At 49.3% G+C, this 16,722-nt stretch overlaps 1 protein-coding gene across 5 annotated transcripts in view; it reads right to left on the bottom strand.

The window, feature by feature from the left end:
- The window catches only part of TNRC18 (trinucleotide repeat containing 18), a 59,275-nt gene that overhangs the window by 2,761 nt on the left and 39,792 nt on the right, over nt 1-16,722 (bottom strand). For 4 of the 5 annotated variants that reach the window (XM_055708451.1, XM_055708447.1, XM_055708450.1 and 1 more), the window contains 12 exons: nt 10,827-11,066; nt 8,015-8,457; nt 7,021-7,185; nt 6,047-6,188; nt 5,460-5,577; nt 5,109-5,184; nt 4,620-4,728; nt 3,553-3,669; nt 3,115-3,279; nt 1,260-2,554; nt 700-936; nt 141-215 (listed from right to left, as the gene is read on the bottom strand). In XM_055708451.1, coding sequence (XP_055564426.1) covers nt 141-215; nt 700-936; nt 1,260-2,554; nt 3,115-3,279; nt 3,553-3,669; nt 4,620-4,728; nt 5,109-5,184; nt 5,460-5,577; nt 6,047-6,188; nt 7,021-7,185; nt 8,015-8,457; nt 10,827-11,066 — 3,182 coding nt within the window. The remainder of the gene's footprint in view (nt 1-140; nt 216-699; nt 937-1,259; nt 2,555-3,114; nt 3,280-3,552; nt 3,670-4,619; nt 4,729-5,108; nt 5,185-5,459; nt 5,578-6,046; nt 6,189-7,020; nt 7,186-8,014; nt 8,458-10,826; nt 11,067-16,722) is intronic. The other variant, XM_055708449.1, reaches the window with a different exon arrangement.

Here is a 16,722-nt window from a genome sequence, read left to right as displayed (position 1 = left end):
CCCACCCAAAGTCCTGGGCACTGCCGACTCAACACCTGAGGAAAAACGCAAGAGCCAGAGAAGCTCGGGGGGCATTTCCCCAGCAGCGTTTGCTATGGAGCCCCCAGCATCCCCTGCCAGCCCTTCCCAACCTCACCAACCTCCATAAAGTCCTTCCTCTGGTTGGATGCCTGCAAAGCTGTGGACAGACTCCTGCCTGATTTCTGATCCCAGCGCTGTGCCCAAGAGGAAGAGAAAAGAGAAAACAGAAATTAGAAGCAGGTGAATTAGTTGGTTTTCCATGCTGTCACCTCCTGCCCACCGCATATGCTTTTACAACCTCAACCCCTGCCCACAGGTACTGGTAACAAACACCAAGAGCCTACTGTAAACCACAGTGCGCACATGTGCAAAACGCAGTGCTTCTGAGCACCAGGGCCGGCGTTCTTACACTGCAAAAGGCTTGATCCGGCTCTTGAGACTCTTTTCGGACCGACACAGAAGTCTCCACTTCCTAGTACAATCCAACACACCCTTCCCCTGCTCAAGGGGCAAACACCAGGCTTGTCCACGCCACAGGCATTCCCCACAACATGAAACAAAGGGGCCACCCCCACTACAGTACCAGTAACAAACTGGGCCACGAGTGCTTTCCTCATCCTTGGAAACACAAGGGAACAAGCAGCTTTGCAGCCCTCTCAGCAAAGGGGACCAGCTTACCTTGCCTTCGTTGAGTTTCTTCCCAGGGTTGGTTTCTTCTGGGTGATAAAACCATTTGACTCGGACGACCATGTTGTTCCCCCACGACTCCCACATACTCTGGATCCGGCCAATGTAGGGCAGGTTGGGGCGGCCGGCTGAGAGGAAGACCGCACAGTCTCCAATGCGGATTATCTCCTTGCCCCGGACGATGGCCTTGTAGAAGAGCTTCCTGGCCTTCCCTTTCATTCCCCGTCTCTGCCAAGAGAGGATCGCACAGGTGAGCAACCAGGGATCACCCAGGTTTTCCCTGCCTACCACTTCCTGCATCCCACCCTTTGCTGTCGGCAGAGCCACAGCATCCACAGGCATTCATTCCCGCAGGAAACCGGGCAGAGGGACACACCACACAGGATGGCTCCCCCAGACACAGCAAAGGGCAACCCCAGTCTCCTTGCAAACTGGAGACCTTGCCAGCAGAGTTTCACCACCTCAGGAGAAGGGAAAGGCGTCAGTAGGAGGCACCACAAGGCAAACACCAGTGCCAAGCACTACGGAGCAGTGGGAGAGGCTCTGTTTACCTGTGTGGGTTTCCCAAACCACTTCCACAGCTGCCGTGCTGGGAGGAAAGCAGCGATCTTGGGCCTGTTCTCCACCGATGGCAGCCGCTGGCGCTTGGCCAGCTCCTTGGTGGTGGGCAGGTGGATACCCTCGCGCTTTTTGGGCCTGCTCTTGTTGCCGCTCTGCTGTGGTGCCGGCTGTTGCGCCGGCTGCTGCGCCGGCTGTTTCTGGCTCTGGGGGTGGGAGGACGCGCGGGATTTCCCTGCCTGCTTGGTTTGCTTGGGTGGGAGGGTTTGCTGCACTGAGGAACTTGGCTGGGCCTCAGCTACTTCGTCATCGGAGCTGCAGGAGGAGTCTTCATCTGTAGTGGAGGACGAAGAAGAGCTGGAGCTTGATGAAGAAGAGGTTGATGAGGCTGAGGACGAGGACGAAGAGGAGGAGGAAGAGGAGCTGCTGCTGGAAGAGGAAGAGGAGGATGAGTTGGAGGACGAGAGAGGGGTGGATGCTCGCGAGCTGGCTGAGCTGCTGTCCTGGGCTTCCCCTCGGTTCTTCTCAGCCTCCTCTTCTCCATCTGACTCTGAGCTACTGTCACTGCTGTTGCTCTCTGACTCCTCCATGGCTGCTGGAGCTGCTGCCTTTTCCTCCTGGTCCTTCGAAGCAGTGAGGCTCTCTGCTGAGCCATCAAACTTTCCTCCGAAGCTGGCAGGGGAAGGGTCTCCCTCAGCTGCTTTGGCTCGGGAAGATTTCTGCTTGCCCTCCACACCCACTGCAGGGGAATAGCCTAGCCCCAAGAGACTTTTGCCATCTCTACGACTGGCCAGGTTTGAGTCCTCCAGCATCCTCATCGCCTCCTTCATCTTCTTTGTCTTTGGAGACATCACACCCTCATGGTCCAGCTTGATGAGGATTTCATTGTCATGCTTCCTCTGACCCTTGACCATGCTGCCAAATTCCTGTGTCTCTTCTGTCGGCCGCCCTTTCTTGGCCTTGGCTTTCGACACCGAAGCATCGCTGGAGCTGAAGGCCGCCAGTGTCCCTGGCAGGTCACTGTAGGGTTCCGTGCCAAGGATGCTGCCGAACACAGCAGGCTGGTAAGTGGGTTGCGGGGGGCTGTGCAGCTTAGTGGAGATCTTCATTTTGCTGGCCTTTGACCGCTTTTCCTCTGTGGGGGCAGGAGAGCCTCCAGTCGGCAGCAGTTGTGATTTTCGCGACCCCTTCATGCTTGGCTTGCCCAAGCAGGCTGGCTTCTCTGGGACTGAAGAGGTGACAGGTGAAGACTCAACCTGATCCTTCTCTTCTGGCAAGGCAGCCTCTTCTGCAGAGGAAGGGAAACACAAGGCATGATGATAGCCCTCAAGATGGGCTTTATTAGCTCATACGCAACCAAACACCGACACCGACCAGTCCCTGGCCAACGGTGGCTCGTTCCTGAATGCTTAGGTATCCCCAAAGAGACACAGGTCCTCACCGCTCACTGAACAGCCTTACTAAACAGCCTGGCCTGATGGCAGCACCTGTGAGCAGCTGATGGGCAGTGCCCAACAATGCTGCTCCAACTGCAGGGGAACCAAACTGCAGATCTCCTGCATCTTTGGCCCTCCTGATGGCCGCTGAGATGCTCAGCTGAAAAAGAGACCCTGCTCCGCAGCCCTGACTGACAGAAGGAGGCTCTTGCAGCACAGGCCAGCTACCAAGACAGCCTCCTGCAAACCGCAGCCACAGCAGAGCAAGCTGACGCATGAATGTTCTGCACTCAAACAGTGCATCCGTTCACTTCCAAATCTTGCCCCAAACAACAGCACTAACTTGGGAAGAGTGGTGGGGAACTGTGCAAGGACTCTCTCAACTCCAGGTCCAGCAGTGGCAACAACCTACCAGCTTTCGCTTTGACGTTTGGCTTTCTCCCTCGTCCTTTGCCCTTTGACACAGGCTCCTCTGACCCCAGTGTAGCTCCCTCTTTTCCTTCTCCAGTGTCTTTGCTGGATTTACGGCTACGGCGCTTGGTGCTGGGCACCAAAAGGGCCGGGGAAGGCTCGGCACCTGGAACAGGTCAAAGAGATGGACAAATACAGTCAAATAACATACAAACCAGAGATGGGACACAGCAAATGTATCGCTATCAATTCTGCAATATGGACTGGGCCTTTTTCCCTATGGGTTATATCCCACCCCCCATGTCCATAATTGATGGTGCAATCTTTGTGATTGGAAGCCTGTGAACTCATCTCAAAAAATCTCAGAGGCAGGTGGCCTGAAACTCCCTGCATTTCATAGTGCGAAGTGTCATCCAAAAAACCGAGTAGTAAGACTCACACTGGATCTTGTAGTCAGGTGGGAGAAGCCGAATGTGAGACAGCGGGATACGTCCCGTGTCGCCGTCATCAAACTCTACTGTGATGAGGTCACCATCTTCCTCCAGGTCCAGGGCTCCTGTGGGGTGGGGGAGCAGAAGATGGGATCAGGAACAGACATCAAGGTACAAACCCCTTGTCAGGGAACTGGGGACGTGGGGAAAGACAGGGATCCTGCACCAGCTCCAAAGCATCCCAGCCCCACCTTTCCTAGGCTGTGCAGGGAGAGCACAGAAGGCTTGCTCTGCAACGGAAAGTCCCTGATAATACTAAACCAGCCCACCCAGTGTCAAATTTCCCAGTCAGCAGCACTGCTCCAGAATATAACAACGATTCCAGTTTGACTTCCTACCTCTTCCCCCTATTTTCCTCTATTCTTACAGAAATTCATTTCTCTATTTTCACTGCAGTATTTTTTTTCTTTCTTTCTTTTTTTTTTTTTTTAACCTGCATTTTGTAACTGCTCTCAGCAATCACAAGCTGCTTTTCACCTTCTCTCCCAGGAAAATAACCTGTGTTCCCACCCTCTCTGGCATCAGCATCACCGGTCTACAACAAGTAATTCTTCCCTCATACACACACAGTGTGAACAAGAGCCCAAAAGCAAGACCAGCCATGGTAGAGCTGTCCAGGGCTCTTCACTGGCTTTTTAATGGGACCAGATGGTGGAGCTGATGTGTCAGAGGTAAAGCTACACTACAAAGTGTGTAGCTCATTTAGAAACCTCCACAACCTCAGAAATCTTTGGTGCCTGGAGTTAATTCTGACTCTCAAGTGTGTTGAATTCCCCTCCTATTTTAAGCTTCTAATTGCTCAGACCTCTTCCTGTAAGAGTGCATCTCCTGGACCGACATGATGTTAGTAAACCAGCATCCAACTGAGCTGGGCATGATCTGGAGGAGAGGAACGGGCCAAGTTCTGACGCCGGGACACTCACAGCAGATCTCACAGCTTTCCCAGACATCCCTCAGGACACGCAGGACTGAGACATCCCTGGTTCACAGCGCAGAGCAGCCAGGGTGGCCTTACCTCGAACAACTGTCCCTGGGTAGAGGCAGCGGTACTGCTGGCTCCAGTAGGCTGCAATCCTTGTGCCCTCGGGCAGGAATCGCACTGAAGGTGGTTTCACATCGATGATCTGCTCAGGGAGAGAGGAAAGCAATTACTGATGTTCTTGGCACCAGCACAGACCACCCCACCACATGTGGCATGTAGGCAAAGCAGCTCTGGAGAAGGCAAGGGGCAGTTTCCCTGCTGGGGAATGGCTTCCTGCCTGCTCACAGGGTAGCGTGAAGGACTACCTCTGCTGGCACACAGGCCCAGTGCCCACTGCCAGTGGGGAGCTCAGCCACAGGGCAGTGACCCACACCACAGGGAGCTCTGCCCAGACTGACCATGGCGGCAGGACCAGGGCATCCCTGCAGCCCCAGCTCGGGGAAGAGGAGGCTTCCAGCTAGCCTCCTCCACTCCAAAACAGGGCTCAGGCACCAAGTACAGGCACCCGCTGGCCTCACGTACCGCTTCCTGCAAGAGCTGCTCCAGGCAGTAAATGTGGGGACGGTTTCCCCTCTCACCTTCCACCACCACACGGTATCTGAAACACAAAGGCCCAGTCATACAGGGCACAGGGAAGACATCAGCCCAATCAGCTAACATCTCCCTCTGACTCCTACCACCAGTTTATTTGAGAGTGTTTAATGAGAGGTAACTGGATTTTCCTCAGCACTGATAAACCAGAGTGAACTCTCCTTCCCTCCCTGCCAGGCTCCATCAGTCTCTCTCCAGCCAGTTCTACACTACCCCCGGATCAATCCCTGCATCCCCATTCACTGGCAGAGCCCAGGTGGATACGGGAGCCCCTCAACTCACATGTCTGGTGAATGCACTGTCTTGACATGCCCGGCATAGAGCAGCTTATCATCCATGGGGATGAGGACACGCAGACCATCTTTCAGCTCATCCTTGTCAATTATGCAGGAGCGGGGAGCTGTGAGGTGTTGGAGCAAGATGAGGATTAGGGAGCACCATACAGGAAAAAGCAACAGCAAGGGGAGAAGGAAACCTCACACTTCCAGCATCACCCTCCCCTAGGAAAAGGCCAGTAAGCCCTTTCCAGAAAGGGCTCCCTCCCTCTGGCTGGCTCCTGGCAGAAGAAAATTTTGCCCTCTTGGTAATAATAAAAAGTTCCCCCTCTTGTTAGTAATAATAATATACCAGTATATGAAAACAGGGCAGCTCAGAGACTGGGCTTCATCTAGATGTCACAGTGGGCCACTCTGATAAGGCTTGGTTTTGGCAAGCCAAATTGACTGGGGAAGTGGTATCTCCACCCCAAGAACTCACGGCTTTGCATGAGGAACATGTGAAAGCAGCACAATCCTCCTCTGAGCAGCCCTGGGAAACTTGCCCAGTCCCTCTACCTGTACAGTTAGCCCCCCGGCCTCTCCTGCCCTCACCTGGTGTGGGCGGTCGCTCAACCAGCATGCTCAGTGGGATGTTCTCATCCTCTGAGAAGCTGCTGTCTTGGTTGGGTTCAAAATCCTCCTCTGCTGCCATGCTCTCCATGAGCTTGCTGACAGCTCCTCCTTTCCCTCGGTTCTGCAGGAGAGCAAGCAGCACATCAGCTGGGCGACAACAGGCAACTGTCTGATCCCATCTCACCTTCCTCCAGCAACAAATAACCTGAGGATATTGGGACAAACTTGTCTCCATCCTCAGCCAAGTTAATCACACAGAGGTAAGCAGATGTACCCAAACTTGTTTTTTGGTCATTGTTCAACCTTTGTTATTCTGGGTTTACCCCCAGGCATCACTGACAGCTGACCAAAAGCTGTTTTCACACATCCTAGCCACAAGTCACTCCAGGACGAGCAGACAGCTGTAGCTTTGCTCTGCATCCACCATCTCTCTGCACAGAACACCTGAGACTGTCTTCAATAAACAGGCAGCAGACACTGTTCCTATTTCTTTTCAAAAGCCCTGTGATCTGTTTCGTGCTGCTACACAGAAACCGTAAGCATTACACTCAGAAATCATGTGAGAAAATGCAGTAATGTGTGTTATGAGAGAAGACAAGCAATGGAGCAGAAACCAGTTGTGACCTGGCTCATCCAGTGCCGAGTAAGGCAAATCCACTACCATCTCCTTGGTCCTTGCTATCCATGAAGGCTGTCCCTTCACCCCGTGGTGGGCCTTAGAGAAAATCCTGCCTGCTCATTCATTTGGAGGATGAAGGCAAATGAATGCCAGATGGTAGCAGCAGGTATTACCTGGTAAGCCTTCCTTGGATTTGTAGGCTTCTCAAACCAGCATTTTGCCTGTAACACACCCAGCAAAACCTGCATGTCTGTTTTTCCTCCCTTACACTGCAACAGTCCAGGAAAAGAGCCAGCCACCCTCCAGTTCACCCAGACCACAACAAGCCCCTCACCTCTTTTTTCACCTCCTTGGCTTTCACCTTGGCTTTACTCTTCTTGGTGGAGCTCAGGGCATTTGCCAGGCTCACACGAACATCAGATGGGGAGCTAGGAATGCCAGGAGGAGACATGGACGAGGAGGAGGAGCAGCAGGGTGTTTCTTTACCCTTCTTCCGCTGCTAAAAATAAAAAGAAAACACTCCCATCGGTAAAGAGGGGATTGGTAAAGATCTAGGCCCAGGGAGAGGGAAAAGGTGGAGCAAAGCAGGCTGCGCACAGGTAGGATGACATTCAGCCAGCAGTTAGCTCGCTGACCACACCACGTCCTGTAACTCCCTGCTCTCCTTTCAGGCTTCACCCATTTGGGGAAGAGCTTTTCATTACCACGGAGAGCAACTCCTGCCTATCAAACCTTCCCCCTGAAAGCGCCAAGATCATCACAGCTGGCCTCATGTCAAAACTACGTTGTCTAACTCTCCCCACAATCAGTGCTCCTCCGTAACACGGCCATGAACTGAGCTGGAGGAAGCTGAGCTTTCAGCCAGGATGAAGAGCCAGCAACCCAGAGATCAATGCCACCACCAGCCAGGGGCAGCCCTCAGGCACCCCACCATAAAAAAGGGGAACAGCCTTAAAGGCCAGCGTGGAGGCCACAGCTCCGCAAGCAGACAAGGTCATACAGACAGCGGGAGAGAGATATCACAGACATTTTAATGCAGGATCATCCACTCTGGTCAATCCAAGCAGGATGGATTTGGGACACTGAGGATGACACAAGTAACCTGCCCTGTCCAAACACAGGTTTTTACTCCTTATGAGTCAGATCCAAGGCCGACAGCTCCTCTGGGAGTACGTGGGGCTGGCAGGGGTGACAAGGGGCAGCCAAACAACACTGGGGCAACTGCTGAGACAGGACTCAACACTCCTTTGCTCTAGTGGAGTTAATCACCCTCCCCTCACACTCAGGTCCCAAGGGTTCCACACCAATTCTGCCAGTGCATTCCTCACCTTGCTTAGCTCCTTCCTGTCCTTCCCCTTGCTGCCCTCCTTTTTGGGGCTCATGGGTGCCCCCTTGCCACAGCGTCCAGGCTTGGATACAGGTGTGGAGCTGGCAGGTGCTGCAGGGGTCAGCATGGCCGAGGACGTGGTGGCGTCGTGGAGGAAGATCCGCTCGCTCCGGCGCCGGTTCCACAGGTCATCATCGCTGGCCTCCAGCCCGAACTCAAAGCTCAAGTCCTTGGGGGACTTGAATTTCTTCAGCTTGCGGCCTTTCTCAGACACAAGCTTGGCCTTGTCAGCGCTCCCAGATCCAGAGTCGAGGCTGCTGGGGGTCTGGCTTGGTGGGATGCTGGTGGCCTCCAGTGGCCCCTTCTTTCCCCGCAGCAGCCCTGAAGGTGACTTCTTCCTGATCTTGATCTCACTCTCCGAGTCGGTATACTCAAACTCTGTCCCTAGGTGGAAAGGATTTAGCCATCAGTCAAAGCCCTGGCTAAGACAAGAGGGACCACATCCGACTGAAAGCTTTTGGGCTCCATGGCAGATGTCATATCTGTTCCAACAGAGCCCTTGCTTGTTCCCCTTTCCAATCCCCATATCCGTCAGATCTGTATTTCTGCCCCATAAAACACTGATTTCCCTGGAAATAAGTCTCCCCCGCCCCAAGCCAGATCCTACTCATTCAGGCAGTGTGGTTCAGCATGTTCCCTGCCTTCATTTTCTCCCTTCTCCCATAACCAAAACCCTGCAGCGAAGCTCTTAAAGAGAAAAAATACTCTAACATTTGCCCCTCCACAAAAAGGAGGGGCTTGGCTCAGCTGAAGCCAAGCATGAACCCCACAGGCTGAGGCTTCCTCCCCTCCTGGTGGGAGTCCTCTCCAGTCTCACCTTAGTTTCAGGAGAACAACCTCTTTAACAAATTGAATAAACTCATATTTCAAGCCTTTTTTTCCCCCATTGGCCAACAGATACCACAGATCTTTTCACTGGCTCAGGTAATTGCATTAAAGTCAAGAGAGGTAAATGATCTTTTGTCTGTGGCAAATGGAAATCCCCTCACATTCACCTCTGCTCAGCATCACAGGCACACCAGTACCCAGAGGTCTGAAATACTGTAGTAATGCCAAGACGTTCACCACGTTCAGTGTGTTCCCCAGAACCCGATAAAGGAGAGTAAGATCATGTGTTTCCAGGGGCAAAAGGGAAACTGAGGCAGCACCTACCCACCCAGCAACATGGGCAGGAGGTAGGCAAAGCACTGTGGCTGCACAGGCACTGTGCCACTGGGAGGTTACAAACAGCCAGGAAGAAACTTGCCCAAGGTCATGCAGTAAGTCTATGTGGGAACAAGAGACAGCCCAGATTTTCTAAATCCATTTATTTCCCAGGGCACTGGATCTCATGGGGTGGCGCAGCACCTCTGAAGATGTGTGCAAACATCAGCAGAACCTGGTTCTCCCTCTCCAAAAGAGAGCACCAGCCAAAGGTCTCTCTTGTATCCTCCTCCGGCCTGCTGTGGAATGTTCCTCTCTGCACACAATCTGCATGACTCTGCCTTCAGACCAGCAAGGTCTGAAATCGGGCCTTGCTTCATGCCAGGGAGGTTGGCAGAAACTCTTAAGTCCAACAGTGAACTCTTCTCAACCTCTGCTGTGACAACCAGTGTGTGCAGGAGACCCTTGAGGAAGGACACAAGGGACTGAACAGCATTCACATGGGAACATGAAAACAGACCAAGCGAAAGCATGGAGAGCATCTTCTGTCAGTCTTTCTCCCTGAAATACGCTCACTTGCCTGGGTAAATTCAATCTGTAGGAACCTGCTCCCCAAACCTCTTCCCCTGAGACTGCCCCAGTAAGAAGAGGGAAAGAGCAAGGCTGTCAAAATCAACGCTGGCAAGGCTCAAAATGAAAAACCCATCGGAAATTACAACACTCTTTCTCCTCTCTCACTATTGCATGAGGCAATTTCTAGATGCTTCCAGTTTCAAGGAGGACAGGTTACAAGATGATAAATTCTTAACAGAGGCTGTTGGAACAAGTTGGCAAAATCCAAATATAGCATGGAAACAGTGCTAAAACAAGCCAGGTTCCCAAGGAAGACATCATTTTCCATTCTGAAGCATGCTATAAATTCCATTACCACTTAATAAATATTAATGGAGAATTTATAAATGGAGCTGATATAGATTTGTCTGACCGGGAAAGATATCACCAATGGGCACCTGCGCAGCAGGGCATGGGGAGGAGAAGAAATGAAACTCCCAATTATGCGCAACACACTGAAACGGAGACAGAGACGAGGACAGAAACACAGGCTCTGGCACTGCAAACACATGAGCAGAGGAAGGAATGCTTGTTTCAAATCTTGCTGGCCCGTTTCTTATGAGGAAGCTGATGGGACAGGCTGACTGAAGGGGTTTTTCTTCTGCTTGGCATCTATCAGCTGCATTTAGCACATGCTTCCTTCCCTAAAACGTAACAGCACACCACTGCCTACAGCACCCTGTCCAAGGGGACACAGCACCCCATCACTTGCCGTTGCAGCATGGCTGTTAAGGATTTGCCAGGTAGGTAGGAAGTGAGGAAAATTTGACAAAGCCACAGGCAACTGCCCCTAGGGAAGCCATGGCTGCAGCTGCTAAACCTGCCATACCCGAGACTGGTTCTTGTTTTCTTGCCAGAGATTCCCCCCACCTTCAGCATCAGGGCCAAACAGCCAAAAGCAAAGAAAGAGCAAGACAGTGCCTGGGTAGCAATCTGCTCTCTTGCAGCACAGCCTGGACCTCCTGAACCTTTCATCCAGTCCTAACCATGCCACTCACCCATCAGGCTCTGCCGCTCCTCCTTCTTCTTTGCCTTCTGCTTGGCTTCCAGTTGGATGATGGAAAGTGGAGGGGGAACGATGGGGCTGGGCATTGCACTGGCGGCAAACCTTGCTAGAAGGCCCAGGCCACTCTCGTCAAGAGCAGGTGATGAAAGCCTGTCAGTGCCATCTGTCCCATAGTCCTCTGCTTCGTCCTCTTCCTCTTCATCCTCCTCTTCCTCCTCCTCTGAGCTAGAATCTAGCACGCAGAAAAGAGGGAGCCCATTACAAATCTCATGGAGTTGTGCATCGGCCACATTTCCACCCCAAACCGATAACTCTCCTGCTGCTCTGTGCTCACCTAAGTAGCACTGAGCTGCCCATGAGCACAGCCAGAAGATGTTGGCCGTGGACACACACGTGTCTCTGAAGCCATACAGCCGCCATCACCCTGCCTACCACCACCCTTGAAGGACACAGCAATACAGGGTACAGCAAAGAGGACCCATTCAAGGCAAAGGAGGGAAGAGCAGGGTGCTGGCAGAGATTTGAAAAGGATGCCATGCACCCCTTCCCTGCAGCTTTCAGGAGGAAGTAAAAAGCTTAATTCCTTTGAAAATCCCAACCTCAGAGCTGTGGGATTCCCCTCCCGCCCACCACCTCTTCCTCCATAACAAAATCCATTAGTGTAATGAGAATTAGAGATCAGCATGGAAGGGGAATACCAGAGACCAGCCTGCGCCACTGCAGGAGGCGAGGAGGACACAGAGAGAAGAAGGGGCAGGAGGCAAAAATGCAAAGGAGGGGAGGGAAATAATCATTTGAAAGCAATGGATTTGGAATGCATAAGGGGAGAAAGTGTAGGTAGTGTTGGAGACAAGGAGGTGTGTTTAAACACTCTGCCTCAAAACTCTCCGTGCCTTTCATTTTCCTCTCTACAGCTCAGGCTAGGGAAGCCCAGCTCAACACAGGCAGGAAGAGCTGCCCACAGCCAAAATCTAATTCTGGCAAAGAAACGAGCCTTGCCGCCTGCCTCGGCTGTCACCTGCAGAGAGCAGTGGGCTGGGGTTTTCCTTCACAGTGTATATACAGCAGGTATTTTGGGGGTAGATGCTCTGAGAGTGGCACCTCTCCCTTCCTACAGCACTTCCCAGGAGTGTCATAAGCTCAAAGGCAATTAATTTTAATAGCATCTCATCCAGTTAGTGCTGGTGAGCAAGTCACTACACAAATGCACATATACCACACACATACATATACACACACATATATGAGCACATATACTTTTTTATATATCTATATATATTTAACTGCAGAAAGCGGGTCTGGAAAAGATATTTAATTTCTCTTGAAATTGAGGGCTTAAGTAGGATCGTCAAGGTCGCTGGAAAATTTCCACTGCTAGCAGAAGCCCTGCTCTCCCCGCCTGAGCCCACTCGCCAGCTCCCCGCCAGCCACTATCCCTGCGTCTGAAAGCCAGCCAAATGAGAAACCAGATCCCTTCAAAATGAGCTGGAATGAACATGAAAATCCTTTTCTTTTCACATATGCCCTCTGGGATAGATAAAAACGTCCTCAACACTTGGTTGTTAAAAAAAACCAAACCAAACCACAATAATACAAGTGTTATTTTTCCACTTTGGATTATTGTTCCATGACATTGGAAATAACAGGAATATCAGAAAACAGTGTTCTCATCCTTGCATTTTATCAACTTAAAAAATAAAAAAAGCTGGCCATTAGTTAATCGTTATTTTTTTAAACAAGGAGAGCTTATCTCCACAGCATGTATCAGATAGTCACAGAATACGAATTTTTAACTGCATAAAAATCCCTTCCTCATTTCAGTTGCTCAGGCTAGCTCCTTGTGATATAAAAATGTTATTAACCTATAGTCCTGCAGTGAATACCAAGAAATCCACAGCCCTGCTCACGCCTTGCATAAAAACCACATGCAAAAAAAAACCATCCATAGAAAATTAGGATCAGATTCCTTCCCCTACCAGAAAAGGGCAAACCTGCTGGTTTTCTACCACATTTTGCCAAAAAGAAAACAAATCCAGATGAACTCTGCTATTCTGAGATGTGGAAACCACCTGCCTGAAAAGCAGCAATACCGTGCCCAAGTTCAATGACACACCATGGGCTACTGAGACCCCTTCCACATATCCCATTTGGCTCCAAAAATTCAGCAATTCTCAGGAAAATCAGGAAAAAATTGAAATCAACCTGTACAGCCCCCCATGCCAGAGCTAAAGACCTGGCTGAGCTGAGAGTGGCTCATCAAGCAGCTGTGGAGGAAAACAGGCAAAAACGGTGAAAGTTTGCAGGAAAAACCCTCTATGACCTGTCCTGCGTAATCCCCCCCGCAGCACCCTTGGCTCAGCCCCACCAACTGCCTGGGGGCTGCGTGGAGCGCGGGCAGCATCGCTCCTTCGGCACTTAAGAGACTCTGCATGTGCAAGGGCATAAGGGTGCCCAGCAGCTACAGTATTTCAAATGCACCAAGGTAAAACAGATTTAAAAGCCAGGATGAAAGCAGCCATTACTCACCCTACAGAAAACTTATGATATAATAAATGCACCTGGCAGTTATTCTAACCTCTTCGAAATACACGGTGTCACACTATGGAAAGACAACTGAAAATAGTCTCTTGTCAGCATTTTTACCAAAACACTTGTACTTTTATCTGTACGAGATACAATTTTCAGCCTGAAAATAAACACATTTTAACACGTTCACAGCACAGATCTATCCTCCTCCACCTCTCATGGCAAGGGCAGATCTTGCTAACTCCACTCTACATGAAGTACATAATCCCCGTTCCTCTTCCTCCTGATTTTCCAAGGGACAAAACCTAACAAATTAAACAAAAAGAACACATTTGGGGCTCTGCTCCAAACCCACACGCTTCTAAGCTAACTCCCCAAATTTATGGCCATGGTGGCAATTAAGCTGCTGGTGCTCTATGGCCATCTGCACAGCTTCTTGGAGAGACTCATGATGTCTGTATTTAATGTGAAGCAGTTTTACTCCTACTGTACCCAAACTATGTGTGGGCTTAAAATGAAGTATGCACAGATGCCTTTACACAATTGAAGTGTCTATTTTTTTTCTCCTGAAAAGGCAATTTTTAGTTAACAATGGGGAAAAAGACATTTTAAAAAGTATTTTTTTCCTTCAACGGTAATTCTTCTAACACTGAGCAAGGGTAAGGGAAAAAATATTCAAAGCTAAAAATACCTTTTTTAATTGACATTTTTAAGAGCATGTATATGTGTGTATATACCCACACACGCAACCACACGTGTACATACAACTCTACAGCCAAAACAAACAATAAATTCACATTTAAATGCTACTGATGCCAGATAAACTGGAGCCAAAGAAGATACTTTTTTTTTCTAAAATGTCTACCTGCATTAAATTAAAAACCAAACCCAATTAAAAATACTAAATTTTCTCATTGCTTTTAACAGCTAAGCTGCCATGGTATTTTACTGTAGGAGAGCAGTAAATGAAGATTTGTTAATGATGAACAGAAATTGATTAAGCAATTTGGTTTTTAAAGACTGATGTTACAAGACAGATTGAGGGGGGGTGTGGAGAGGAAAGGCTTGGGAAGGGGGAAGTAAAAACATACACTTAAAAAGAGTCATTTCACATTGTAAAAAAAATAGCATGATTTTCTCGTAACACCAAGCAGGCCTACAGCATACAAAGCAGGCTAAGTACAGGCAGACTTTAGACAGCTACTGGGTCATTGACATCTGATTTGTGTTATCTGTCCAAATACTGGAGGTTACTCATTTTTGAATGTCCAATTTAAGATTGTACCTTTTTTTTTTTTCCTTCAAACAAGCCAATTCTCATTACTGGAAGATTTTCCTTTTTCCCCCCATATGTGCTGTGCTGCTGACTCCAGAAGTACTTATAAAAAATTAAAAATATTACAACTACCACGTGGGAATGACTGTGTGGGGAACTGGTTATACCTCGCTGTTTGGGTTTTTTTTCACTGGGATAAAATCATCCTCCAAGTCAGAGAAAGGAGAGCAGGGAAGAAGGTATTAATTTCTTAAGGAAAACGGAGTATGGAAGAGAAGGATGTATGGGTCTTCAGTCTCAGAAAGCTCAAGGTATTACCTATCCTGATGGGTTTCAAAGTCCTGTGTGGCTTTAGCCCACATTAGTAGTTTCCTCTCCAAGGTCACTGGATGAAAGACCACAAGCTTTGCCTCTCATCAGAATGGTAACATGGTGTTCGGTCTGTAAGACAGCAGTGCATCCCCACCCCTTCTATCTCAAACCAGATGAAAACAGGTCTTCCTGCAGCTACTCCTACCTCTGACACAGATATCGGCAGGGCCATGGCCAGGCAATTACCCTGATACTAGGACAGCCTTCATCATGCCCCAGAAACCTTTTAAGGACAGCAGCAGAGCCTTTGTAGGCAGCGCTGTGGCTTCTCATCTCGGACCCATCTGCAAAGCCTTCCCTTTGCTAGGTTCTCCAAAAGGAAGCTTGCAAACAGTAAAGCATTTCTGGAGTCCTCAAACACATACACACAAGCAAATCTTCCATGCAAGACTCTTCATGGACAGAGGAAAGTCAAAAGTGGACAGCAATCATCTTCAAAATTAAAATAACCAAGAGAATGCAAAGAGCTACGTGTCATTATTCACGGAGGTAACATCGAAACATCTGAGGCTGACAGATGACATAAAGAAAAGTTATTTTGCCTACCTACATAACAATGGTCAAGGTTCGGGTTCATGGCTAGTGACCCTCGCTGAGAAGTGTCTGCCCTACAACCAGCCAACCACTTTGCTTCTTTAGTGCAGCGTGAGAGCAAATGCAAGAGACCGACACAGACATTCAAAGCATCATGGATAGGGGCAGGGGTGAAAGGGTTGGTCAAGCAGCTGCAAGGAGAAAGCGAGCACTTCTAGAAAAGCTGAGGTTATTAATCGGTTTAGTATCAGGGAAAGCCATTAGAAACCCTATTACCCAAATATCCCTTCAAGTAATGCTTCTGAGAAAGAACAAAAAAAAAAGCATTTGCAGAAAAAAAATAAAACTGTAACCAATAATCCCACCACCACCACCTCCCCCTCCATGCCCACCTCCCACCCCAGGAGGTTTTGCATCTTTGGTTTCCCCACCATTAAATGACACCCCAGAGGGATTTACAATGCATTTCCCCATTTGTTCCAAATTCCCCAACCTCCTCCCATATCCCCTCCCCTCCCCAGACTTTATCCCATAAAACTGGGATTTTTACTCTTCTTAAGCAGACAGGTTACTTGAAAAATAGACAAAGCCAATTAGAGACAAGTTACCTATCTGCTCACCTGGAGCAAAACCAAAAAGCAAATCCAAAAAACCCTCAAGAACTTGGCACCTAGAAGGGATCGATATCCTCAAAATTTCCAACAGCAGCAAAATAAACAAAGAAAAGATGCAGGAAGGAACAGGGAGGGGAAGAATGGAAGTTAACGCAGACTCTTCATGGAAATGTGGCAATCTCACCCTTACATAAAATCCACTATCCCCAGAACTTTTTGGGTTCTCTTAAGAATTTTTTTTTTTTTTTTTGGAAACATACGTTTCTCTCTTTTGGGTTTTCTTTGAAATGCATTGGTGGGTCCAGCCCAGAGCCACATCAAACCAAATCAGCATTCTGTATCTTTCTGCTGTGTTTGATTTTAATTTCTTTTAGCATAGATTATCTTTCTCTGGAGGTTGGGTTTGGAGGGAAGAAAAGCCAAACAGGTGCATGGAGAAAATTAACATCAAAAAAGTAAGGAAAAACAAAACAAAAGCAAAACTATCCAGCCCCATTTTCAATTAACAGTCGTCTGAGCAGTGTGAAATACTAAAAAGCTTTTGCTGTGCTATATCCAGATTTGCC

This window comes from Falco cherrug, chromosome 4 (genome assembly GCF_023634085.1).
Source record: "Falco cherrug isolate bFalChe1 chromosome 4, bFalChe1.pri, whole genome shotgun sequence".
Lineage (NCBI taxonomy): Eukaryota > Metazoa > Chordata > Aves > Falconiformes > Falconidae > Falco > Falco cherrug.
The sequence above is the reverse complement of the archived record's forward strand: the minus strand, read 5'-3'. Positions and strand labels throughout refer to the sequence as shown.